Raw genomic sequence first — 27,655 nt, forward strand, 5'->3', positions numbered from 1 at the left:
CGCACTCCGTGTGCCCGCAAGGGCGCCCCCGTCCTGGCCCGTAGCACCTGGGTTGACCCAGGCGGCCTGAGTCAGCGAGGGGTGGCCTCTGTGCCGGTAGTTGGAGAGGCGCCCTTCCAGGAAGCTCGCATGCGGTGGGCTCTGCCTCTTTGCTGCCTCCCTCGGTCCCTCCCTTGCGTCTTGGTTCCCCGCTGTGTCCCGAGCGCAGTCGGGTATCGGCAGAGGCGGCGGCACTGGCTCTGCTCCCAGTGGCCCTGCTGCCTGCTTCCGAATCCTGAAGTCTCCCTTGTTTTGTCAGGACTCCTCGGCAGGCAGGGGCCTCCCCCACAGGCCTCAGGCTCTGCTCCCCCTCCGCTGGATCTGCTCGGCCCCTGGTCACAGGGGATCCATAAAGGGATCTGTCCCCGGTGCTTCCTTTCCTCCATGGAGGGGCCCGGAGGGGCCCAGAGCTGCCGCTTCCCATCAGCTCAGCTTGCTTGGCTCCATGGGCCACGGTAGCCAAAGGTGAGAGGAAGTCGTGCTGTTCTTTCTGAGTTCTAATCCGTTAAATGAGACCTAATGAGCCTGTGAACAGTTCTTGCAAAAATCGAATGAAGATAATGGGTGGCAGGTGAAAGGCAGAAGCTCAGGGGAGAGCGGATTCAGGCCACTGTGTTTGTGGTTGGGAAGTGCCTGGCCCTCAGGACTGCACTGTCTCAGTGGTGTCTGGTCTCTGGCACTCAGGCGCCCCCGTGCTGGACCCCGCAGGGGAGCCCCCCCCTTCATGGGTCAGCATGTGGTCGGGCCTGTGCTGTCTCAGCCCGTCTCCCCTGCTCTGCAGGGTGCAAACCGTTCCCACACTCCCTTGCCTCTGGCCTGTGACCCTGGGTACTGAAGTGTGGGGGCAGGCGGGAGGAAGCCAGGGGCAGCTCTCGCTGTCCCTGCTCCTGAGACGGGCTCTCAGCACCTCCCCCCAGGGCCCCAGCGCCTGCAAAGCTGTCCCCTTGGTCCCAGCTGCTGCCGAGTGGCGCCCGCTCCTGGGCTGTGGTCACCCGCCTCGGCCCTTGTCCTCTCCGCTGGGGGCGGGTCGAGGTGTTTGGTCGCCTCGCCCTCCCCTGTGTGCCATCTTCCCTTGCTGTCACTGTGTACTTGACCCCCATGATGAGCTCCCTGTTTGGAATACCTAGATTGCTTTCTGTTTTCTGGCTGGACCCTTCTGGGCTAGTCCCCTGTGAGTAGACAGATCCTCCTGAGAAACAGATTGCTGTTTTCAGTGTAGGCCCCTGGGCCCCTGTTGCCCACCCTCAGGTCTCGGGTTCTCGTCCAGCAAGCTCAGCGTTTGGAGCTGGCAGAGCCAGGCTGGGCTGTCACACGGGTGGAGAGCTTGCGTGTTAGACTGACGGAGACACTCAGCCCCCTTAATATTGCCCATTGACGGCATTGCTTGGCTCTCATTTATCTGGGGTTACTGGGTTTTATTACCCACTCTGGTAAAGAATTGCCAAATTGCCACGTAAGTTCTAACCTGTGAAAGAGAATGTTTTTGGTTTTGTGGGCTACCCCTCCCCACCAACAAATGATTTGGACACAGCCTGTTCATTAGTGTTGAGAGCAACTGCTGAGGGAGGAGTCTCTATGTTACTCACTTTTTAACATTGAAATCCACTGCCTGACAACAGTGTGTGTGTGTGTGTGTGTGTGTGTGTGTGTGTGTGTGTGTGTGTGTGTGTGTGTGTTGGGGGTGAATAAGAGGGTAGGGGTCAGGTGTCTGGTTCAAGCTCTGGGTTCTGTTTGCCCTGTAGGGACACCAGGAGGAGCCCAAGTATGATTATTCTGTCTAAGTGAATATTTTTCCTTTGTACTTCTTTTTATGTCCTAAAGGTTGACCTTTAAAAATGTTTGTTTTATTTTATTTACCTAGTTGTCTTATTGGTAGTTGTTTCCTGCATGTGTAGCATCTATAGATTCTGTGCTGAGTCAGGAGTGGACCCAGAACTGGTGTAAACGAGGCTCTGCCTTTGTCCTGTGCCCGCAGACAGAAGGGCTGCGGAGCTTGACACGGTGTGTCTCTGTGTTGGGCTGGGGCCAGGGCCGGGGCCAAGGGTGGAGATGTAATGTGCTGACACAGATTAAGATTAAAGGCCATTGTGCAGTGGTTTGCTCTTTGTCCTCTTGTAGCAATAGCCAGTTCCCATCAGTCCTTTATTCTTAGGTCTTGAGAGAAGAGAACAATCACACAGGGATCAATGAGACTTTCACTGAGCATCTATAACAGCCGTGCTGTGCTTCATGCGTTTTCTGAGGTGTCAAGGATTCTAGAGTTCACTGGTCTGATCCCTCAGTTTAAAAGTATGGAAAATGAGGTCCTCAGGGCTAGGTGACTGGCCTGCTGTGCCCTGTGGCCAGCAGGGTGGCTAAGCTTTGGCTTTCACTGCAGCCCCCGCAGCCCTCCCCACCCGCTGCTGCTCTGTGCACGTATAGCCAGGTGCCAACCTCACTCCCCGACTGGCGCCAAGGGACCAGTCAGATGCTGGGTCTTCGTGGACACCATTCCCAGACACAATGAGAGCTTTTTGGCTGAGACACAGGCTGAATTACTCAAACTCAGAATGAAAACTTGGCCAAGAGTTTGTCTCTATCAGTGTAGACAAATGTGAGTCCTGAAATAGATGAGCTTGAATAGACTCATGGCGAAGTGTCTGATTTAGCTTCTGACAGGAACTATTTTCTTTGGAATATGGATACCAGAAAATAGTTCTTTTTTAAAAAAAATTCAACTCTGTTATTGAGATCATTTCCAGGCTTGGAAAGAACAGAGAACCTTCAGATGACCAGAAGAACAAAACAAAAACTTTGATTGTCTATGAATAAAATATGTGAAATTGTGAGGAGGTGGTGAAATGAATGAAAAAAAAGAATCTTTAAAAAGACTTTAAGAAAAATTTAGATGTCCTATAAGCATGTTATAATGCAAGTGTGCCCCCTTCTGCTACAAGTAAGACATGAAATCCATAGGCATTTCAAGTGCAGAGAGAAAACGGAAGTCGAGCAGTAGCTAGAAACATATCCCTGTGGCTGTTGCTGGGCCCTGGCCTTTGTTGAGCTGGGTCCTAGAACGGGCCCAGGGACTTAGGGCTAGAATTCTAACATCTGGAGGGACATGTGACTTTGGCTAATGGTGGAGGGGGTGGGGGTGGGATGTGCATGAAAATTTGGACCCTTGCATAAAACTCTGAACCTTAAAGATTTGCCTGTGACTTAAAAGGGGCTTAGGAATTAAAATACCAGGTCATCATGGGTGTAGGCTTCAAGTTTATTCTATCACAGTGGCCCAAGAACCAAGGCTAAAATATTAATAAAAATGGGTAGACTCTTAAATCCTTAAGGCCTTGGATAGTGGCAAGTGCAGAATCGCCCCGTAGTCATGCTTCCGCTGTCAAGGGCATATCGGGCTTGGAGGTAGAACAGCCCTCACCAAAGGTGAGGTCACAACAAACAGTGTGAGCTTCATAAACAAGCCTACCATTGAGGGGTGGGGACCAGGAGTTATGACAAACAGGAGAATGCAAACCTCCAAGAACCTGAAATAGTAAAAAATCTGAACCTCAGTATAAAGGCAAGTATTTTAAATTTTAAAAAATAGGTTAAAGAAGAACTAGAGCCATAATTAAAGAAGAGGACAGTATGAAAAAGAATTCAAAGGTTTTAAAAAAATCTTCTAAAAGTGAATGATGTGTTCCCCGCGGTTTCTAAGAATCACCAGGTTAGACACAGTTAAAGACAGCATTAGCGGGCTAGAAGATTTTTCTCGGGAAATCACCCAACATATAGCAAGAGGGCGAAGAGATAGAAAGTCTGATTAAGGAGTCAGAGAGGAGAGAATGGAGGTGGGTCAGGAAATCCAGAGGGAAGAAATTTAGAGACTGGGAGAGGAAAAGGTAATTGCAAGGTCTGATTTAAAAAGAATAATGGCTTTTGAAAAGATAGTGGCTGAGAATTTCCCAGAACTGAAGAAAGGCATGTGTAGCCAGACGGTCTTGAAGCAGAAGAGGAGGTGAGGGGGCCCACACCAGACACCGAGACATATTACGAGGCCGCGATGGCTGAGACAGCCCATCATCGGCCGCGGATAGACAAACAGGGCAGCGAGGTGATGTTGAGGGCTTTAAGTGTGCATATATGGCAACTTGATACATGACAGAGAAGGTTATCACAGGTCAGTTGGGACAACAGAATACTGTATGAATTGTTCTGGGGTAATTGGCTATCCGTATATGAGGGAAAAGAAGATTAGATCTTTACCTCACACAGAAATAAATACAGGGAGGTGGGGAAAAGGTTAATAAACCTGATGTTCAAAATAAATAAATCTAAAACTTTCAGTAGAAAACACAGGAGAATATATATGAAGTTGGATTGATTTATAAAATCTAATAAACCCTCAGGGAAGGGGTTACTACTTTTGACTAGTTGCACGAGGTATGTTGCATATCACAATCTCCCCATCGCTGCTTAGGAAGATATTGTAAGGCAGGGAAGACATCTGTGACACACAGAGTAGAGTAGCACACGGGCAAGTCTGTGAGTGGACATTCCAAAGAAGAGACCCAGCGAGCTGATAAACCAAATGGAAGTTCAACCTCACTGGTAGTTAAGGACATGCAAGTTAAAGCATAAAATTAGGAAAAATAAGAATGTCTGAGGATACCAAGCATGTATGAGGGGGAGGTGGAGTAGTGCCACTTCACTGGAGCAGCGTAATGGGCACCTGGGGCCGGGGGAGAGAGCAGGTGAGGGGGATGGTGGGTGTCCCCGGTGACCCAGACAGTTCATCCTCATCTAAACTCTCACAGATGCCCAAGGAAGTGTGTGCAAAATAGTTGTGGCATTGTTTGCTTAGCAAAAAGCCAGAAGCCACCTAAATCTACCAGTAGAAGAGGTGAGTAAACTCAAGTATGTTTATTCAATGAAATATACAGGGAAGTGGAAATGGATGGACTTAAAAAAGGAAATTATGGGAGGATTGTATAGAATGATGCCACGTACATACAACTTTAATGAAAAGCATAGATACATGTTAACTAAAAGAGTGAAAACACTCCTGAGAAGGAGGAACATCTGGTTCAGGATGATAAGGTTGTTTGTCCTGAAGGAAGGAGGCTCAGCCTGCTGAGGGCCATGCAAGGTGTCTAATGTTTTGTCTCGAACTGAGTGTTCGCTGTGTTTTTGTTTATACTTGTTTTGTATTCCTGGAAAACCACGGTGAGCCTTGGACAGGACGTGTCTGCGTGTCCGTCATGGTAGGGCCGAAGGCCTTTGAGCAGAGTGTTCTGTGGAGCTGGGAGAGAGGAGTGACCACCCGCCCACGGAGGGGCAATGATGTGACAGCAGACCTCGCATTACTGACAGATACCAGAAGTTCTTGGAATAACATCTTTCCAGTGCTAAGGGAACAGTGTCTGTGTGAACATGTAGGCTGGCCGGGCCAGGCATAGAGCTGGGATGCCCCCAAGAGGAATTCAGTACCAAAACTGACTCCAGAAGAGAGAATATAAACACCAGTGATGATGGAATAAATCGGGAAAGTTATCAAAAAGCTGCTATCCCAGATGGTTTTATAGTTAAGAAAATCCTCCATGAAGAAACACATGGATGACTTAACATTAGGAAAACTACTGCATTGTCTGTTCAAAGGAGAAAGACAATACCAACGATCGTCTTCATAGATGCAGAGCAGTGTTCAGTCACTCCAAATTCCACCTATGGTAAAACTCAGCAAACCAGAAATAGAAGGGTTTAATCCTGGGAGGGTTTAAGGATTGTCATGCTCAGTGGAAGCCTTTCTGTTGATAAAGAAACCCACACGCCTGCCCTCACCACTTCTCCTTAGTGGACTAGGGTCCTAAACCTCACAGGGAGACAAGCAATGGCTGTAAGAACTGGGAAGGGGAACACTAAATTGTGATTTCCAGGTGATGAATTATCTGTACAGAAAATCCAAGAAAATCTGCAGTTAGACTACTAGAGCTAATATTCGTCAAGGTTGAATATTAGACAAACATGCAGAGTAGGATGGGTGAATGGGTAAAGAACTTGGCACATATACATAACAATATTATTCAGCCGTAAAAAGAAGGAAATCTGCCATTTGCAACAATGTGGATGGCCTCGAGCATTATGCTGGTTGAGAAGAATCAGAGAAGGACGAATACCATATGATCGCACTTCTGTGTGGAATCTAAATGCACACACACACTCACAGGCACAGAGATGGGTGGTGCCAGAGTCAGAGGTGAGGGAAATGGGTGGGGGGGTCGAGGAGGTGGGAAACGAACACACATTAAAAGCAGCAGTGGCCAGAGCAGCCGCCTGGAGCTTCTCACAAGGCAGCCCGCTGAAGACGCCAGCATCCCTGCTGTGGGCCGGGGGTCCCTCTCAGAGCCCATGTGTCAGTGAGTTTGACAAAGCCGTTTTATGTAAAAGAAAAGCCTAATACCTGGATTTTGGAGGGTCTCCTTAATGCCTGCTTTGAAGTCCAGGAAAGCTGTGCACACAGTTTTCTTTTGGCCCAAGCTCAAGACTTTTCCTAGAATAATATTCCTCCATATTCTGCAGTTTTCAGATTACTTGTTTGTCTCTCAGGCTCAGCAACGGTCCCGGCTGGCGCTCTTGGCCCTTGCAGCTCTCCGACCTGGAGCGTGTCCACCGCCCTCTGTGGCAGCTGGAGCTGCGCCTGGCAGGTGCCTCCTCAGTCTGTCCTCAGCCCTGTATCTGCTCTGCAGTGTGAGCGCCAGCCTGGCCTCAGAGCAGCAGAGCTTGCGAGCACGCTCTTGCCCTGGTCCACCCCCTGGACTCACAACCTACCCCTTACTGTTCTCTGCTCTGAATGGATTGTTTGCCAAACTTGTTTCCTTTGAAGAAATTCTGGGAGAGGTCGAGTCGCCCGTTAGAAGCTGTTGCTGTGTACTGCCAAGTGCCAAGCTCTCTCCCTGTGGTCCACTCCCACCTCTGGAAGGGTCTCACGTGGATTAGGTTAGGACACGTACCAGCGCGTGGGAAAACCTGAAACAGAGAGGCAAAATGAGCCCAGGAAGTGGCCTCCTTTACCTCGATGCGTGCGCTGCCCTCCTGAACTGCTTAACTGCCTCAACTGCTTCGTAACAAGGTAGCTGGCCAGGGTCAAACATGGAGTTCTTGAGTTTCTCGGAGTTCCACGTTGGGACATAGTAGAACGTGGAGAGCTGGCCCCGTCCCACCCCCACTTCTCTTCCCAGCCCAGCCTCTGTCCTCTGTGACAAGGGATCTTGAGCACATGATTTCTGTATGTGGATTTGAGTTGCTACCTAATGTCCTGTAATTTCAACCTGAAAGCTTCCCTTCAATATTTCTTTTAGGGTGTGTCTGCTGATGACAGGTTTTCTGTTTTTGTGTATCTGGAGGGGTCTTAATCGCACCTTTCTTCTGGAAGGGTAGTCCTCTTAGATGGGGAATTCTTGATTTTCCATCTTTGAGCTCCTGGAATACATCGTCTTACTGCCTTCTGCCTTCCCTATTTCTGATGAGAAATCAGCTGTGAGTCTTGGCAAGGACCTGTGTCCTGGGCTCTCCTGTGGCGCTGGCAGGTGTGCCTCTAGTGGCAGGGATGTCCCTGCCATCTGGCCTCAGAGTCCGGGGCCTTCAGACTTCACTTCTGAGTCAGGGATAGGATGGGCTCCATGCTTGGGGAGGGACACGGACAAACTGGAATGTGTTGAGTGTCTGGGGTGAAGTGGGGACACACACTGGAGAAAGGTTTCAGTGAGCAGTTTCCACAGGTCCTTTGTGTTCAAGGTTCTCGGTCCACTTGTTGATCTGGAGCTGCCCATCTGGTCGTTCAAGTCTTCTCTGTTCTGCCTCCAGCATGTTTTCAGATAACACCCCATCCCACTGGGAAGGGGGCTGGGGCAGGAGTGAGATACTACAGTGAAGACCTTTGTAAAAATAATCACTTGTTTGAGCCACGTGGGATGGGGGGCATGAGGATGCCAATAATGAAATGAATTGGAAAGCGGTGTGTCCCGTCTTACCATCCCTCCCCTGAGAGGCCTGTCTTCTCTGGGGTCTTGCCTCCTCATCTTGCACTGCGCCCCCCCAGCCCCCATGTCACGGCTCCTCACAGTGAGCTCCCCAGGAGCAGTTCTTCCTGACCTTGTCTCTCCCCGGAGCAGTGCCTCCTCATGGGGTCCTGCTGCTGAGGGGTCCCGAGAGCTTCCTGGCTGCAGAGGCTGGGGAATGCTGCCTCCTTTTCCCACCTCCTGGCGATCTGATGTGTGTTCAACTGTTAAGGGCCCTGGGAGTCGGTCAGGGAGACTGTTGGAGTTCTTAGTGTTTCCAAAGCGCCCTTCCATGAAGGGACGCCTGCTGCATGTGTACTAACGAGACTGTTGGGGAAACACGGGCCTGTTGAATAAACGCAGTGCTGTGCCCCAGGGTGTCAGGGCCCCTCACAGCCACACCCTCCAGCCAGTCTTGGCGCCTGTGCACCATGAGCTGTGGCGTGGCCCTTCCAGACAGCTTCTCCAGTTCTGGAACATTCTGACCTGCTGTGCTTGCTGCCTGGGATGCCCTGTCCTGTAGGATCTATTCCACCTTCATGGTCCATTTGAGATGCCTCATGGGAAGGCCTCCCTGACCCTCAGGCAGAGCCAGTGGCCGCCGTAGCATCTCGTTCTGAATGATCCATCCGTGTGAAACAGGTGCTTGTGAGCCTGGAGCTGCTCTCCCTGCTCCCTCCAGGTCCTCAGTCTCTCCTGGGGATCCCCTTGGCCCGGTCAGCACCCACCTTCCCTGGAGCTGACACCATCGCAGACCTGACTGCCCACTCCCTGCACCCTTCCTGGCCTCAGCTGGCCCATGGCCCACTGCTACCAGGGGTGGTCCTAGAGAGCAAGAACACCCTGCCAGCCTCTGCCAGTGGGCCACAGAGCCATGCTGCTCTTTGCCAGGATTGTGGCTGCATGTGACAAAGGTCTCTAGGTGGGGTGAGGCCTCTCACTTCACAGCTGCACAGTGTGTGGCCGCCTGTCCAGCCCTCTGGCTCTTCTGGTGGTTTCTGTGGGTGAAGGTATAGTGATGCGAGGCCTGGTCCAGCAGGCAGGGCAGGCAGAGGCCCTGAGGGGACAGTGAGAAACCTGGCAGCTGCTGGACCCTGTGCTCCTGGCAGCTGCCTGCTGCAGTGCTTTTGTGTTGAGTCTGTATTCTGTAGGTGGACAATATCGTTTTTAAAAATTCATTGTTTTCTTTCTGTCTTAGATCTGTAGGAGAAAAGAGACTTGTCATTTATGGAGGACATTCTGTGTACTAGGCACTGCAGGACATGCTTTAAATATCCTAATTATGGTGTGTTTTATACATTCTGTAAATGTGTACTTACCTCAGAAATAAGATTATTTACAACTGTAAGCCCATCATTTTAAATACAGTGCTTCATACTGGGGAACGTATAGCCAAGATACATTCATTCAGCCAAGGTAAATTAACTCCCACAATGTGCTGTTTTATCATTGTAGGGACATTTTAACCACATCCAGAGTCATTAGAAGATGCAGGCCGGAAAAGGAAGATTCCATCCAGTTTTGGTTGCGAACTCTCCAGCAAATGTCAGTCTCTGGACAGATGTGGTCACCTGTTGAGATAGCAGCTGGGTGTTGTCATGCAGGTAACCCCACTGTCCTGCGTGTGAGAGCCAGGAGAATCCCCGCCACTTCAAAAGAGCCTCCAAATGATTATTACTCGTTAGAGTCTCCTTTTAAATGTAGCTGCTTGAGAAGGAGATCAATTGCATTACTTACATGTTGAAAAAAGTTCAGTATAGAATTTCCTATGAGGTTTGAGAACACTGTGGCCTGGAACCATATTCAGATGTAGCCCCATTTTTAACACTTCCCACTTGTTTGGTGGATGTATCCAGGGCTGCGTATGTACTCTTTTTTAATTAAAGGGCTTATTTTTATATTTAAAATGTTTATGATCTTAAACTGAGTTTTACTAAATGCTGGTATCCAATCTATTCTCCAACTGACGTTACCAGGCACAGGACTCCTTTTATATTAAAATGGAAACTGCTCATTTTCTCTTGGGTTTTCAATGTGTTGTCCGACTAGAAGCTGGTGTCATTTTCTGTGGGTGTGAAGGCTCCCTGAGATGTTCTAGTCGCCTTATAGACAAGGTCCTAACAAGGCCACTGGGTTGGAGGATTGCTGTCAGGTTCTTACCCTTCCAGAACCAGGGGGCGGGGGATGAAGCCCCTGTGCGTCTGTGTTTCCGTAGTGTTGTCCACGTGGCGTGGTCTCTGCCCGTGCTGGCACCCTGGGGAGCCTCCATAAACAATCGCATTAGCTCGCGAGGGAGTTTCATGTTGGAAAGAGGACAAGAGGCCGGGGGTTGAAAGGAAATGAGTCCAACACCATTTTCAGTATGGATCATCCAGAATCCGGACACATTGCCCTGCTGCAGGAAGGAAAGTGGACTTTTCTGCCCCAGGCCTTCTGAAGTCATTAAACATGTCATCCTGAAGAGGATCACGGAGCTGTGGTGAGATGAGGGAAGCTCAGAACAGCCAGGGCCGAGGGGGGGCGGGAGGGGTGCGCAGACCGTCTCCTCCCCGACATCCTGCATCTCAGAGCCGCTCCTCCCGTCTGTGCAGGGCTTCCTGTCAACACGGAGTGCGGGCGCCCACAGAGCACCTTGGTGACAGCACAGTGTCTGCCCCTTGCCCTACTGCACAGCCCCTCAAAACCCAAAGCGGGTCCCCCTCTCTGGGAAAGCAGAAGGACCTAAAAGGTTAGGATAGCGTGACAGTGACGAAAGCAGTGAGGTGAAGCTGGCCAGAATTGGGGCATCAGCAGTTTTCTTATGAGTTCCTGCACTTCTCAGACTGTAAAGACAATACTCAATGTGGAAGAGCTTGTCACAGGGCATGGGGAAGCAGTGGCCTTATTAGCCTTTCAACATTTTCAGTCAGTTTGGGACAGGTTGTAATGTGGAATGCTGTGAGATCCTGGGCTTCCAGAACCATCTTTGTACACGTCTCAGGGCCCATCCTGACCCCACCTTCTTGCCAGAGCAGAGATCCTTGGGAGTAGCAGAGCCTGGCAGCGCGTCCTCTGGCCCCCCCCTCAGCCAGCTCATCACAGGTGCCTTTTCCCTACACACCTGGCCTCTGGCCTCACCCCCAGCTCCAGAGGTGTCCCTAGTTACAAGGTGGCTTCTGCTTCCCTGCCCAGTCCACCTCCTTTAGAGCTTGAGACGTATGCAGGAAATGAGCATTTTGGTAAAACTTTGTTGTCTTAATTGGCCTTTTTATTATTATAAAAATAATGCTTGTTCATTGGAGAAGAATATGGAAAACAAAGAAAGACAAAAATCACTCGTCCGAGGTGATCACCGTCGACCTGCTGGCATGCTGCCCTCCAGTTACGACTTCCTTCTTATTCCTAACATACATGAGCTAGTGAACTTTCTCCCAGATCATTGTTGGAAAATGTCATTTCACAAGGTGTCAGGGTATTCTGTCTGGGACAGATAGGCCATCGTTTTGAGAGATCAGACACCAAGTATGCCCGTGGGTAAGTGTGCGTATGTGAGAAGCCTCTGTCTCTGCCAAGCGAGGGCCAGGCAGGATGTTCCCCATGGTGGCAGGAGATGTGATCCGCACAGCACACCAGGATTGCCGGGAGGCGCACCCCCAGAGTGGCTGATGCCCGCTCTCTTCCTGCTGAGACCATCTCCCTCTGCCGGGTGATTCGCCAGCACCACAGAGACTAAAGCAATGAGGTGATAGGCAAAATCTGCAGATTTCCCCAAACTGGGTTCCGACACACCCATGATGAGCAAGAAATGTGATTATCCCCTTAAAGTGCTTCATTCTTGTCAAAAGAGGAGGAAAAGACATTTCTTACACCCTGAGGAATGAGATGAGGCATTTATGTATGTGTATTTCCATTGGATAGATTTTCAGTTTGTTCTTTAATCCTGATCAATCACTGTTTTCCATGTAGGGAAAAGTACATCAACCCACACCTTTTGCCATTTCACAAGATTAATTTATAATGGTTTCTAAACCAAAAATCACGCAACTCTTATTTAGAACATTCAAAGGCATGGTAAGTCATTAACAGAAATTAACATCATTTGAAATGTTTTGCTTCCTTTTAAAATATAATTTATTTCCAAATTTGTTTTTAAAACATTTAAAAATTATACCTCAAATCCATACCTAGAAAAATTAAATTGTAGAGTAAAAGTGAAATGAAAATATAGAAGTCATCCATAATCCCATTACTCAGAGGTAACTGATGTTAACATTTCAATGTGTATCCTTATAAAACTTTCTCTCTGTGAATATACACACCAACAAATGTACACACTTGTTGATATGAGCGTCATGTACTCATGTCAGCAGATGCGTATCAGATTGTCATTTTTAACAGCCACAGTGTCCCACTGATATAAACGCGATGGTGCACTTGTCCATCATCTCTGTGTCCCTCCACGGGGTGCACATAGGCTCTGTTCTTTCATTCATCTACTTGCTATTATGAAACTTGCTGGAGAGCCATGCTTACACATACATTTTTATAAAGTCTTCCAATTATATTCAAAAGAGAACATTCTGAAAGTTGAATTGGTTGGTCAGAGGGTATATTCTGTTTTTCTGTCTTCTGGAAAGGTGGTCCCGAGATCCTGTGTGCCTCCCTTTCACCAACACCGGGTAGAGCCAATTTTTCCAAACACACACAGAGTCAGCAGAGTGAACACAAGGGATCCCATCAGCTCTTGTCCAGTTCTAACAGTGGTCAGCCCAAGGCCAGTCCTGCCCACCCACTCCTGCCACTCCCCCGTACTGTGTACTGGAAGCAGACCCCAAATATTGCATTTCAGTGTGTCCCTCCCAAAGTGACACTGAAAAGGTATAAACACAATTCAATTGTCACTCCTCAGAATTTGCAATAATGGCTTCTGTTTGAAATCTCTGGCCTTTGATCAGATTTCTACATGCTTCATCAATTTCATAAGTGATTGTTTTTGTTCTGTTTTGTTGGTTTGAACTGGGATCCAAATAAGGTCCGTACTTACCTGACAGGTTGATCTGTTCCTGGGCCTCTCTTCTTCCCTTGCAGTGGATTTTCAAGAACCTAGTTAGTAGGGTTTGTGTTGAGATTCTACTGATTGTGTCTTTCTCAAGGTACACCTATCCGTCTGACCTCGGTATTTACCAGAAGTTGGTAATTGACCCAAAAGCTTAATTAGATTCAATTTTGATTTTTGGGGGGCAAAAGTTCTTTTTTGAGCCTTGCCTGTCTGATCTTTGCTACTGACTTTGGTCTTTTCATCTGTGTGTCCTCATTACACTGGCCATAAGTTTACCTTCTTTTGTGAACTTTCCATCTTTGCCCATTTTTCAGTGGGGAGCATATGTCTTTTCAGTATTTTTGAGAGCTCTTTATATATAAGGCTAGCAGCTATTTTCCCAAATTTATAATTTTTCACTTTCTTTTCAGTAATGCTTATAGTTTCCTTTGCTACACAGAAGTTAACCATCATATCTGTCTGCCTCTGTTTCTCTGATACCTAGCCTTAGAATCATTCAAGAAAGATCTTCCTGACCCCAAGATTATGTACATTTTACGAATTGACATATAAAGTATTCGTCTACGTTTTTGCACAATTCTGATTTCATTCTTGGTACTTAAAACTGTGCTCTAGCTGCAGATTTCAGTGGCAAGGGAGGATGTATCTGACTGTTTTTTCCCCAAGTGCAACCACATTTGTCTCCGTGGATTATAAAGCCCACCTCTGCCATGTATGGATTGCTCTGGCACATTTTCTCTGTCCTTTGATCTGCCTTTCTCATCTGGGACTGGAAAGCTGCATGCGTCCGTGGGCAGGGCTGTGTCGTGCATATGTGGCCTTGTTTCCTAAGCGCAGCACAGGAGAGCCCTTGCAGAGCCCGAGTGAGAAGTGAGCGGGCCGCCCAGGGCCGTGCTTGTGTGGGGCTCTGTCTCCACCCTCCCGTTCCCTGCCAGGGTGTTCTTGGCTCCCCTCACACGCTTATTCTGATCGACTCTAGAATCATTCCGCTAACTTCCAAAGATAAAAACCACACGAAACATTGATTGGATTTCTGCTGAGTTTACTGATTAATTGCAGGGTAAGTAGTAGCTTTCCAGTACTGAGACTTATCACCTGGAGATGCAGTACATTTCCTACAAAAAACACTTTTGATGTGTATAGTAAAGGGTTTCCTTTTCTTTTTTGGTTTTTGTTTCTTTAGTGTAGGTCTTGCAATGTAAGCTCAGTTCCAGGTGAGCTTTATTCCATTACTTTTTCTGATTGTAAGTTACACTAGAGCACTTGTGGAAAACTGCTCTTTAAAACTCAATAGTGCATCTTTTCCGCAAATACAGAAGGAAGGAAACTGCTCTTTACTGTTACTCAGACCCTGTGCTGAGCTATCATTTTTACCCCCAGAGCACCTTTTGGAGAAGAATTATTCTCATGAAACCAGTAAGGATAGAGGCTCAGTGAAGCCAGCTCTCTTGTCCACAGTCAGACCTCGGGTCCAAACCAGGCCTTCTCGGACCCTGAATCTGCCCCTCCAGACCTGTGATCCTCAAACCATACTGGTGTGGGGTTTGGTGGGAAGGTCTTATTAAATGCAGGCTCTGATGAGGGGCCTGGGATTCTGCATTCCCATAAGTTCCCGTGAGATGCTTCCAACTACACTCTGAGAACCGGGTCATTTAGGGTCTGACAAAATGGGATCTTTGTGGTCATAGACAGTTCTCTGGTTCTAGTGTGGAAAGCATTTCCGGGTTTCTAGAATAATTTGAACAGTTTGCCTGTCTAGAAAGCCCTCAAGCCCACCGTCTGAAGCAGTGATGTCTGGCAGATCACGTGATCTGGGGTAGGTGCCTGCCTGGGACTCCTCTGCCACTCAAATGCTCTGACCTGTGCCTGTCTCCTTGTCTGTACAGTGAGCGGGGCAGCTGTTCCTTGCATAACTCACTGTGGGCAGTGAGTGAGGGGACGGTGTGTGGGAGGTGCTGTTCTCGGGGCCTGGTGGTGGTGACCATATTGTTGATGGCATGTGCTCTGGGCCTTAGAGCCCGCCCCACCCACGTGCAGGGTCACAGGACACCAGTGGCAAAGGTCAAAGTCCAGCTTTCTGCCTCTGACACTGGCCTGGTTGTGAAGCCCCCTCCCCTGCAAGTGCCGGCCGCATGGAGAGCACATCCCAGACCTCAGGGCCAGGCCCCGTTGCCCTTAGCTCGCGATAGTGGTCGTGTTCTGCGCATGTTTAAGAACACCTTCGAAGCTTCTGGCCTCTTGGTTACTTACAAACGTGTACCCATGTTTGGCGAGGATTTCCAGCCCTCTGTCTCATGTGAACACTTACTTCTCCTGCAGCCCAGGAGGAAGGCAGGACTGTCTAGTGCACAGTCGGCAGGGCTGGGGCAGGAGTGGGGATGGGATTTCCATGGAGAAGATGGAGACGTCCTGGGCGTGGAGGTGGCAGCTGCACAGCAGTGTACATGTACTTAATGCCCCTGAGCCATGCCCTTAAAAATAGTTACTGTTATGCCATGTGTGCTTCCCACAATAAAAAACCACATCAAATGAAGACTTACAGTGACCGAGTCCTGCCCTTTCCGTGAGAAATGGCAGCATTTCTTTCTTCAGCTCCTTCAGGTCACAACTGTGGACAGTCCAAATACTAATCACTCATTTTCTGCTTCTTTTTCCTCCAGCCACTGGAAACCCTGGGATGGTTCAGGGACTCAGAGAAGCCTCCCTGTCCTAGGTTCACGGACAAATGGTCATGGAAGGCTGGGGTGCCTCTTTGATCCCTGGCTTGGGGGAACATGGGGCCCGGTTTCTCCTGGCCGTGCTGAGGCGTCCTGGAGGGGTGGGTAGCTCTGGGCCCTCCGCCATGATGACTGGGCTTGGCGGCCTGGAGTGCAGGGCAGTGGATGGCAGGACAGGGTGACAGCTGTGTCGATGGCATTGGATTCGTCTTGGGAAGTTCAGACAGCAGCCGCCTGCGTGAGCCTTCTGGGCCTTTCCTTCCCTCACACTCGGGGAGGGCAAAGCTGGCTGGTAAAATAGAGGCAGAGGGAAAGAAGTCCAGGCGCTCTTCGAGGCTCTGAGGTCAGCAGTGACGTCCTGCTAAGAGTCTTCCTCAGCTGCCTGACATTTCATCTTGGCCCTGCCTGAACCCTGCAGCTTATATCAAATTTAAGTAGCCATCGGAGCCAAAACTGAGCAGTAATGCCTTCTGGGGGACCGCTGGAAACAGGGCTGCTCAGGGTCAGGCACAAAATCAGCTTCCTTAGTGTCCAGTCTCTGTGGACAAACTGCCTGGTGCAGATACTGGATGACAAGCTGGCTTGCTCTGCAGGGCTGGTTGGGTGAAGGGGTGGTACACATTCCACAACTGGAGCTGATGGGTACCTGGGTCCCGCAGTGGCTGGTGGGGACAGAGGGCGGGGTGTGAGTGTGTGTCTCCTGCCTCCACACTCAGCTGAGGTGTCTGTTGGTTTGGTTTCCTTGGCGTATTTTGGGGCTGACATCTTACAGAGTCACGGTGACAGTTACTAGCCACCTTCGGTGAAATGCCCAGTGTGCCTAGAGTACATGCTCAGCCTGTGGTAAGTGCTGCTTCCAAACCTGTCATGCGTGGTTCTCAAGGCCCATCCTTGTCCTGCCAGTGACAGCTGGAGAGCAGCCCTTCCTCCTGGGGCAGGAGCGCACTCCCAATGGCTGGCTCAGGTCGGCGAGGGTTCGCTGCACACGTACTAAACACACAGGGACTCTTATTCAGGACGGGCAATTCTTTACTTCCATCTAAACTTATTGGAAGTAATTACACAAATACACACTGATATCACAGTTATGATCTTTATTAGAGGAATAAAATTATAAAAAAAGATGCACACAAACGCAGATGTATACAGTGAAGTGGCTTTTTGGTCATGCTTCTGGCGAGGCCGACTTACTCATGTTTCAGGAAAGCCAGTTGAGTGATTGCCTAAATCTCTTTAATTTTTTCAAACATTCTTGACAAGCCTCTTAATTCATTTGAATTAGCAAAAGAACCTTAATCTTAGGGGCCATGAATGCCTTTTCCAGTCCTTAAAAGTTGTTGATCATCAAGAATGACCCGTGGCCATTGTATGTCTTCTTTGGAGAAGTACCTACAAGGCCATAGCCAAGTTTTAAAGGATTCATTACAAGTTAATAAGCTTTTTTGCTGTTGAGTTGTGGGAGTTCCTTATGCATTTTGGGAATTTAGCTTTTTACCAGATACATCGTTTCCAAATATTTTCTCCTACCGGGTAGGCTGTCTTTTTGTTTTGTTGATGGTTTCCATTGCTGTGCAGAAGACTTGTAGTCTGATGTGGCCCCACGTCCCTGTTTTTGCTTTTGCTGCCTGTACTTTGTGGTCGTCTCCGTTCCATAGCATGTCATTGCCAAAATCAACGTGTGAAGCTTCTCCCCTGCGTGTGCCTCGAGTTTCAGAGTTTCAGGTCTTACTTTAGGTCCTTACTCCATTTTGAGTTGATTTTTGTCTGTGCTATAAGAGTCCAGTTTCATTCTTTGCATGTGGACGACCAGTTTTCCTGGCACGCGTTTGTTGAAGAGGCAGTCTTTTCCCTGTTGTGTGTCCTTGGCACCCTTGTCAAAGATCATTTGACTGCTTATGCATGGATTTATTTCTGGGCTCCCCGTTCTGTGCCACTGGTCTGTCTGTCTGTCTTTATCCTGGTACATACTTTTTTGGTTACTATGGCTTTGTAACACATTATGAAATCAGAAAGGGTGATGCCTTCCAAAAGTGTTTGGGAAGATTCTCAATGTCACTACTCATCAGGGAAACGCAAACCAAAACCACAAGGAGATGCCACCCACCCCACCAGGAAGGCTGTCATCAAAAAGCAGAAAACAAGTGCTGGTGGGAATATGGAGAATTGGTGCAGTATTGGTGAGAATGCAAAATGGTGCAGCTGCTGAGGAGGTTTCTCAAAAAATTAAAAATGGAACTACCATGTGACCCAGCAATCCCATGTCTGGTGTTTATCCAAAGGAAGTGAAGTCAGGACCCTGAAGTGATACTAGCACTCCCATATTCACAACAGCATTGTCCACAGTAGCCAGGACACGGAGCAGCCCAGATGTCCAGCAACATACAGACAATGCATCTACACGCAGTGGAATACTGTTCAGCCCCCACAGAGGGAATCCTGCCTTACACGGCGGCATGGGTGGGCCTGGAGGACACCGTGCTGGGTGATCAAGCCAGTTGCAGAAGGGCAAATACTGAGCCATCCCACTTGAATGAGGCGTCTAAAGTAGACTCAGACGCGAAGAATGAAGTGGTGGTTGCCAGGGCCTGGAGGGGGAGCTTGGAGGGGTCCTTGCTCAGCGGGTGTAGCTGCGGTTCTGCGGGACACACAGGCCCTGGAGCTCTGCTGTGCAGAGCTGCACCGATCGCCAACAGTGCTGTGCCATCCACTCGAAAGCTGGGGAGCCTGGTCTCACATTTCTTACCGCAAGAACCTTAAAGAAGACCTGTCACTGCTGTGGTCCTTGCGGGGGAGCCATGCTCAGTCTCAGCCTTCCTGCTGGGTGAAGACACCGCTGCCAGGGGGCGTTGGCATCGGCCGGCCGCGGTCGCCGCTGGAGGACCTTTCCCCCTGTCCCAGCGAACAGCAGCTTATCCTTGAGCTCAGGGCCGGGGCAGCACCCTGGCAGCAGAGCAAGAGGAGAGCCCTGCGCAGTCCCTGCGTCTCCGGACGGCCCCATTTCCAGCTTTCACTGGCATTCGGGGCACCGACAGGCACACTCAAGACCCGCGGCCCACAAGTTCAGGCTTCAGAGAAGCCCGCGTTGGCTCTGCCCCTTCTAGACTGTGGGGCTTCTTGCAGCTGACCTTTGCCCCCGGAGTTCTCACGTTCAGCGGAATCCTGACACACACCAACACAGATGCCTGCCTGTGAGGCCCTGACACGCTCGGTCTGATCGTGGAAGATGCCACTGCAGATGCAGAAGCCGGAACCGGGAGGCCGGGTGCGGTGTCTCCACTGTGAACTTCTAACAGTCGCAGCCTCACCGAAGTCCCCCAGCTGCCGGGCATTATTTACATTCTCTTCTGCTGTGCGCCAGTCTTAGAAAGCTTGGTCTTAACAGAAAACAGTTGGTGTAAATGTGACAGATCACACAGTTTGCCCCAGATGTAGTACTCGGGTTTGGGGGCAAATGTTTATTATACAGACGACCCCCACCATTGACAGGGGTTAGCAGGCATGTTTGGAAAACATTCTTAGAATGTGTCTTTTTCTCCTCGGAGTTAGTGCAAGGACTTCCGAGTGTCCTGTTCTTTGTCTGTGAGGCTGCTGGGCCAAGAAGACATGCGCAGGGGTTGGCCCCTCATCTGGTCCCTTACTGTGGTCCCAATTCCTAAAGAACATTCCTCTCGTGGGAGCAGGCGGGCATCTGTGATCAGGTGGGCACAGCAGGACAGGTATGAGGGGAGAGGACGCCAAGGCTCACTGTGGAAGCTCGAGGCTAGGCCCTGGGGCAGGCGCCTGCCCACGCCTCCCTGCAGCCAGGCCAGCCTGAGGCTTAGGCGCCTCCAGCTTCTGGATGCCTCCTCTGGGATGGGTGTCTGCTCCACCATCTCTGGGAGGCTCCCAGTATTGGGGGGCTGGGGCTAGTACCCCTGTCTCCCATGGGCAGTTCAGCACTAACAACTGACCAATGCGGGCTCCACAGACCCCCCCCACCTCACCTCCAGGGGCCCAGGCCCCCGAGATTGGGCCTGACACCTGCAGCTTCTCCGGTGCCCCAGGCTCTCCCGAGGGGGCTGTCCCCTCCCACTGGCACAGGAGCGCCTGCCTCCAGCTCCCTCCCAGGGGCCCGGACCCAGGACCTTAGGGTGGCTGGGGGAGGAGGGGTGGGCAGAGCGGGATGAGGCTCTGATAGGTAAAGGCACGTCAGCTGCAACTGTCATGATTTACTGACTGAAGAATCTAACACAAATATGACTGTTAACAGCTAGTTGTGGTGAGAACAAGCCTGTTATGTACTATCGTCTTTTTTTCTCTGTTTCTTAAAACGTTCCCTTGAAGTTAACTTTGAATAAGGAGCAAGTCGGCTCATTTGTCGAAGGTGTGTGATCACATTGACCTTGGCTTTGTCCACGGCAGTTTAGGGGATCCCCCACAGTTCCCCAAGGCAGTATGGTTATCTGCTCTGAAGGTGCAGACAAGGCCGTGCCGAGAGCTGGGCTCGGCTCCAAAGCTGTTACCTGTGTTCAGACGCGGTTTGGTTGCTGCCTGTCCTCTGTATTCAAAATGATCTTCTAGAACAATTTTTTTAATTGAATCTAAATGCTAATTCACATTTCTCTGATTGCTTATTGACATAGAAAATGTCATGTGTAGGTTTTCAAGTTTCTTTAAAGAGCGCTATTTCAAAGCCTTCCTCTCATGACACTCTTCCATTTTGCCATCATTTTGTGGCTGAAACAATTTTCATATTTCAGTGATGTTGACAGGGCCCCCCGTGCTCTTGCCCCCCCACCCAGTGACACTAGCTCCGCTCTCAGCCTCGATCCCTCCCCCTGCCTGCAGTCGGCCTCTCCCTGGACGCCGCGGGGGCTGGCCTTGAGGGCCAGGGCTTTCTCCCAGGCGCTGGTGGCCCCATTAGCCCCCTGCGCCCCCGATGTAGGTGCCGTCATCTGACTGAGACGAGAAGGAGCGGATAGTAACACTGACGGCGTGGCTGAGCAAGCTTTGCCCCTGGCCTGACGGGGCCTTGAGGACTGGTCTTTGCTGGGTGGCGCCCCCAGCACTGGGCAAAGCTCCCGGGCCCCCGGGGGGCTCAGCGAGCATCAAGCGTCTGAACTGCTCTTGAATGAGCTTCAAAACTCCAGCAGCCCTGGCCACCATCCGGCCCTCTGTGCCTGCCTGCCGGTGCTGTGCCCCTGGGTGCGAGCTTCCTGAGGGGTCCCCTGCCTGCCCTCTGTCGCTGATGAGCCCGTTTATAGAGGCTGCACACACACCCAGAGAGCCTGAGCACGGGGCACAGCTGCCCTGGACACCGAGAGACAGTCACCTTCCCTTTCTCTGCTTTGATTCCTGAGCAGTACTCAACTGAAGAATACCTTTTTTCATTGATCATTTAAAAGGTTTATGACTTCCAGACGCTCTGCGTGTTATTTTGGAGAAGGCTTCAAAGTCTGCAAACCCAGACTCAGCCCCAGCAGAGGAACGCTCCCCCCACCAGGGTTGGAAGTGGCCCATGTTACATGTTGCCTAAGAAAGAATTGTCCCTTTGGCAGCAAAAAATCCCTACCTAACAAAAATGTCAGCAGTCAGAAATCATCTCAGCAGCCACATGGCACGCCCGGTGCCTCTGCGGTGCCTGCCCAGGACGCGCCTGAGGTGAGGGTGGGCTGCCTGAGCATCTTCCAGGCCCTGGGGCCCCCTCAGGCCCCCGCTATGCCATGCTCGGGCTTGGAGAGGAGCTGCCTGCTGGATTGTGGGCACTGCCCTGGGGAACATGTCAGAATCGGGTTCTGACTGGACGGACGAGCAATGAGGACAGAACATGGGTGGTGGGCAGGCCTCGTCACTGCACCCCCAGCACCTGCGAGTGGCATCGCTGTGCCCTCCAGCCCAGAAGTGGGAGCTTGCCCCAAGCCCTGTGGCGTGGCAGCGTGCTGCTCTTCCATGGTCCCTCTGATCCCCTCCGTGGGTCGGGATCAAACGTGAGGGATGAGTGATAGCCCAGGCATGCTGCATCTGACGTCAGAGTTGCCCCCTGCCCTCGGGGACACACCTGGGCCATGCCGAGGGTGGGGCCCCAGAGCTCCAGGCCAGCCTCAGCCTTTCTGAACAGGCTGGGCCTCTGCGTTGGGAATGGCCGGCTAAGTTGTCTCCCAAGCCCCACCTTGCTCCTCTGAGCTTTGTCTTCACAGCATGGTCAGTGAGAACATGGGGCCAACTCCTGGCGCCTGTGTACCTGGGGCCAGTGGGTGCCCAGGAGCCTGGACCTGACCCAGGTCCCTGCTCTCCTCGCATCCCCGGGGCCTCCGGGTGGGAACAGCAGCTAGTCCACTTGCCCTGTGTTCTGAGTTGGGGGCTGGCACAGTTGTCCCAAAGCCCAGCCAGGGCAAATGGATGGGGCTGCGCTGACCTGGCAGCAGACGCTGGGGGCTTACCGTGTCCAGCCAAGCCGCAGGCTGGGGTCATAACGGGTGGGGAGTGCGGTGTGTAGGGTGCTGATCCCAGGGAAAGGGTCCCACCTGGCCAGTGGGCGTGGCACCCACAGACTCAGGCCCCACTCTTGGCCTGGGCTCTTCCCAGCCCCACTGTCCTACAGCTTCAAGAGGGCTGGACAGCCCTCTGCAGAGCATGTCACGGTGAGCCACCGAGGTGGGGGCAGAGCACAGATGGTCCTACCGCAGGAAACCTGACTGCCCGACGAGCTCGCGCTTTCTCTGGGCTTCGGAGGCACAAGGCGGGGCTGATGTGTACCCCAGGGGCCCGCAGAAAGGAGGGTACCTGTTCTTCAGGAGACACTGTGTTGGTTCCCCGGAGGTAAATCAGAAAAAATACTTGCAGTGGATCTCTCTGTAAACGACCTTGACGGGAGAAGGGCGACATCCCAAAACTGGGCACCAGAGGCCGAGGCCACCGTGCCGATACAAACACGTGGAAGCCGGTCTCCAGCCAGGATGGTGTAGTCGGGGTGTTGCGGAGTCAGCTGATGCAGGGACGGAGTCACAGTGGGGGGCGCTCCCCCGCGCCCCACCCCCAGCTTGGTTGGGGTCTGCTGGCCTTGTAAGTGGGAGTCTGGAAGCCTGAGTGGCTCACTGAGGGGGCAGCCGGGTGTTTGAGAGATTCCCTGCGGGAGCAGAGCTGTGGTGGCCTCTGGGAGGGGAGGAGCTGCCAGGGGCCCCCGGTCTCATTGTCCGGCTGCTTCCCCAGCAAGTGCCTGGGCCCCGCGGCCTTGAACAGACCCTCAGGATGAGAGCGAGCAGGCGGCCTTTACTCTCCGCAGTCGTGATGACGTGACAGACAGTCGTGAAGCCAGTCCTGTGTGCAGCCAGTCCTCTGGCACATGCTTCAATGGACTCTCGGTCCCCAGGACGATGCCGCGGCCCCATCACAGCCTTGCGCTGCTTTACAGATGAGAACACCAAGCCCAGAGAAGCTGCAGAACACACACAGTGTGTCACCTGGGCTCGCACAGTGGCTGTTCTCAGAGCCCACCTCAGTATCAGCAGGAGTCTGGGCCAGCCTCCGGGCCGTGCCGAGCCTGGTGATGTGGACAGGAGACACACCTCTTCTCCGCAGGCACTTGATCAGAGACTGGGTGCTTTTCCTGGCAGAGTTCTGTTCCCTGTGGTTAGGTGCAGGGCATTAAAAAGTCAGTGGACATACCTGCGAGGTGCTTCAGCTGCCCACCGCTCCACCCAAAGAGGGAGAGAGACTACCCAGAGACCTTAGGCCCCACAGTGTGGAGCACGTTGCATCAGTGACCTGGGGTCCATGATTCACAGCTCGCGGGAGGTCGGAGCAGGTGCAGCTGCCGTGGCCTCGCTCCTCCGGAAACACGCCCAGGCGGCAGCAGGGGCGGCTGGCAGCGGGCGCCATCCGTGACTCACAGAAATGGCAGCTTTACATATTTAAGAGGAACATGGCCGGCTTCCTATCTGAAGTATGTTTCCCTGGAGAGACCACCACCATTTGATCTATTTTTGATTAAAATGTAAAAATTAAAAATTAAATCAAATGGTAGTAGAAGTCCTTGGGGAAAACACACTTCGGTTATGAAGTATTCCCTACAGTAACCTTGAGACTCTACGGCAGCATTGTCTCATCTGTAGGTGGTCTTTTTATGTCACACATAATTAAAATGAATTGCGGTGAGAACCACCAAATGCCTGCCTTTGGATGTGTGGACGTGGGCTGGTGCCTCTGGGACAGGACCTGGTTGGGGAGGTGCCTGGTGGAGGGACAGGTGCACCTGTGCAGCCAGCCAGCACCGGACCGAGGGCCCTTCTGGCCAGATCCCCGCGTGCAGCCGCGTTGCACCCCCGCCTGGTGAAGGATCAACACCTTCCACTCGCAGCCTGAGCACGTTCCATGTGATGGCACCGTGACGGATGCCGCCCAGAGACAAAGCAGGTGCATTTGGATTTCCTAGGAAAATGTGCTTTGCAGGATCTAATCTACAGCTTCCTTGTATCAAACTACTTTATCAGTCTGCCTTGGACAATGGGACACACACTTGAGGGGATTAGAGGACGCCTTGCATTTGCACCGGTGGGTAGAGAGGATGTGTGCCACGCCACAGTGACAGCATGTGGCTTCATCGCCAATAGTGGGGGGCGCTGTGACCGGATGGGCCTTGTCTGCCTAATGCATTTCTTGAATGCATTCATTTTTTTTTTGAGAGGGCATCTCTCATATTTATTGATCAAATGGTTGTTAACAGTTAACAACAATAAAATTCTGTACAGGGTACTCAATGCACAATCATTAATCCACCCCAAGCCTAATTCTCGTCAGTCTCCAATCTTCTGAAGCATAACGAACAAGTTCTTACATGGTAAACAAATTCTTACACAGTGAATAAGTTCTTACATGGTGAACAGTACAAGGGCAGTCATCACAGAAACTTTCAGTTTTGATCACGGAATGCATTCATTTTTTGAAACCTCTGCTTCACATGAAGGTGCTGCAAAATAAAAACATTTCTGGAATGAAGGCCTGAAGGCAGCTACCAACAGCACTGTGCTGTGATTTTTGAGGAGCAAGTGTGTGTGAGGGTGCCAGGCCTGCAGGGGGCTGCCGAAATGTGGAGCCTGGGGTTAGCGGGCATGGCGGCTGCTGCATTCCCTGCCTCTGGTGCACATGGACTGGGCCACACTGGAGCACTGTTGGCAGAGCCTCTGGAGGCCAGTACCGATCGTGCTGACTTTGCATCTGATGAGCACGGGCAGGGCCAGCCGCAGTAGAGCCCTGCAGGCAGGAGGGGGAAGCTAGGAGAGCCCAGCTCCTGGTGGGATGCCTCCCCAGGGCCTTCCCAGCCGGGAACTGCCACCAGAGCACCCCCAGCAGCCAGGCCTGGGTGAGGATGAAGCTGGTCTTGCCTCCCAGGGAAACCAAATCCCTGGGTCGAGTCCAAATTTTCTTCAGGGGTGGCTTTGTCCACCCCAGCAGGCGACACTGGAGCCCCAGGGGCAGAGGGACAGAAGGGGCGAGGGCTGTGGGAGCAGCAGGCCTGACCAGCCTCCGTGGGTACGCGTTGGGGGCTCAGCACATCCAGGCAAGCCACAGGAGTGGCAGGGCGCAGCAGAATGATCTGGCCCCCAGCCCCACCTACGCGCTGCTGGGTGTTCCTGTCAGTAGCAGCCGCCTCTAGACTCCTGCCGCAGGAGGTCCTTCCTGGGGGACAGAGGCCCTTTGAGGGGACCGAGGGGACATGCCCAGAGGGGGTCTGTGACTCCTGAGGCCGCCAACCAGTCAGCGGTGGGGCTGGATGCAGCCCTGGGTGTCGGGTTCATGGCTTTCCCGCTGGATGGCGCCAGCAGCTGGCACACGCCTCTCCCCCAGAGGCCAGGGTGTACTTGCACCCCAAGCCTCAGGTGCCCTGATCCTGCTCTCCCGCTGCAGGGTGCCGTGTGGCACCCTGTGAGGCCTTGCCGTGTCCTTAGCAGGAGCTGAGCAGCTGCAACAAGGCCCCTGTCCTCGGGGGCACAGCCCTGCTGGCGGCGGTGGCAGGAGGAAGGCGGGGAGGGACAGCTGGGGGGAGGTGGCTCCCATTCTGGCCATTCCCTTCCCAGCTCGGTGGGGGGAGACCTCCTTGAGGTCCTCCTCTAGCCGCAGCCCACCAAGGGGTGACCTGCCTGGGCCCGGCTCCCTGCATGGCTGCTCCTCGGCCTGCGTGCCCTGGGCATCCTCACCTCTGTCCCTTGGGCAACCGCTGCCAGCGCCTCCTCAAAGCCCTGTGGGCCCAGGCGAGGCCAGCAGGTCGGACCCGAGGGAAGCCTCTGACCTGTGCTGAAGCTCCCTCTCCCTCCTGCCCCCTCCACTAGTTCCTTCTGTCTTGTCTTCACTGTCTCTCTCTCTGTATCTGTCTCTCTGTCTCTCTGTCACCATCTGTCTCCATCTCTGTCTCTCTCATCCCTGACTCTGTCCCTGTCTCCTTTGTTTGTCTCTGTCTCTCTGCCAGCGTGAAGAGGAAGCGTGGTGCCGCCATCGTGGAATCATGGGCACCCATCCGGGGATGCTCTGGACCCTGGGAGCCGCAGAGCAGAGGGTGCCCTTGCTGGCATCTGGAGCGTAGGCTGAGTGGTCGGGCAGCCAGCCCCACCTCTCCTTCCTGCGAGTGAGAAAAACCGATGGCCTCACACAGCATTGTGGGTTGGGTGTCTGTCGCTGGCTGCACAAGCATCCTTACTGGTCCTGAGTGTCTGGGGCCCCCTGGGCCCTGTCCTTCTGTGCTTCACCACCTGCTGCTGCTCGGCCTGGCACAGCCTTGGTGCCAGCTGTCCCCAGTTCCCCCCTCAGGGCCCACAGCCCTGGGTCGTGGCCCCGAGGAAGGCGTCACCCAGCAGGTGTCCCGTTGAGCTGAGCTCCTGAGGGCGGGGACTCAGGGAGAGTGGGTGTCTGCCAGCCGAGAGGTGCTGGCACGCAGGCTCATGTGACTTGGGTCCTGCAGGCCGCAAGGACCTGTAGGGCCCTGTACAGGTGCCTGGGCTGGGCCCCGACCCTCAGAGTTTCAAACCCATTACATGTAAAACTAAAATGTCACCTGCCACTGCTAAGCGGCAAGCAGGCCTTATGTGCGGGAGGTTGAGGTCCGCACTCCTGAGGCCTCTGCCCCTTCATTTGGGTCTGACTGTTGGGTGGTTGGAAGCCCCAGGCTCAGAGATAGGGTGCGGGCATCCCCTAGAGCTAAGGTGTGGAGGGCAGGGGCCTCGGGAAGGCCGAGCCGCTGCAGGGAGAAGGTCCCCGTGTCAACTGCTTCGGGACCCAGGAGGCCAAGGGTGATGGGCAGGCTCTTCCTGCACACAAGACCCAGCCCTGTCTTGTGACTGGCAGTTACTGTAAATGGCATCTTTTAAAAAATCTATTTTCCACTGATATTTCCAGTAGCTGGTATTTGGGAGGACTTTTAGATTTTTATAGATTTTTTTTTTTTGTATGTGGCCCCTCATAAATGAATTTTAACCAATTCTCTTGGGTTTGAGAATACCAATTTAGAATACTAATTCTCTTAAATTTAAGAATAGGAATACCAGTGCTTGTAAATAATGATAACTTGTTTTGTTTTAAGTATTTTGGCCCTTTCACTCCCTTAATATTTAAATTTTTTCCTTTTACTATTGGTAGGTGCTTTAAAAAACTTCCCATTGTGGAAAATTCAAGCGTCCTCAAATGCAGAGAGAGCCCAGGGGACCGGGCTTCCCGGTGGCCTGGCTTCAGCGGGTGCTAACCCTGCATCCGCTTGTTTCCTCTCTCACCCACGGTTTTCCCTGGGGTGTATTAACAAATCCAGGGCATCCTTAAGTACTCCTGCAGGCTTCTTTGAGTGGTTAGGGTATCTTGGTATCATC

The 27,655-nt window shown here is 51.9% G+C and overlaps 1 protein-coding gene across 2 annotated transcripts in view; it reads left to right on the forward strand.

The window, feature by feature from the left end:
* The window catches only part of C7H10orf143 (chromosome 7 C10orf143 homolog), a 56,685-nt gene that overhangs the window by 25,235 nt on the left and 3,795 nt on the right, over positions 1 to 27,655 (forward strand). For both annotated transcript variants that reach the window (XM_073240117.1, XM_073240116.1), the window contains one exon: positions 26,269 to 26,382. In XM_073240117.1, coding sequence (XP_073096218.1) covers positions 26,269 to 26,382 — 114 coding nt within the window. The remainder of the gene's footprint in view (positions 1 to 26,268; positions 26,383 to 27,655) is intronic.

The sequence above is a fragment of the Manis javanica genome, chromosome 7 (assembly GCF_040802235.1).
Source record: "Manis javanica isolate MJ-LG chromosome 7, MJ_LKY, whole genome shotgun sequence".
NCBI lineage: Eukaryota > Metazoa > Chordata > Mammalia > Pholidota > Manidae > Manis > Manis javanica.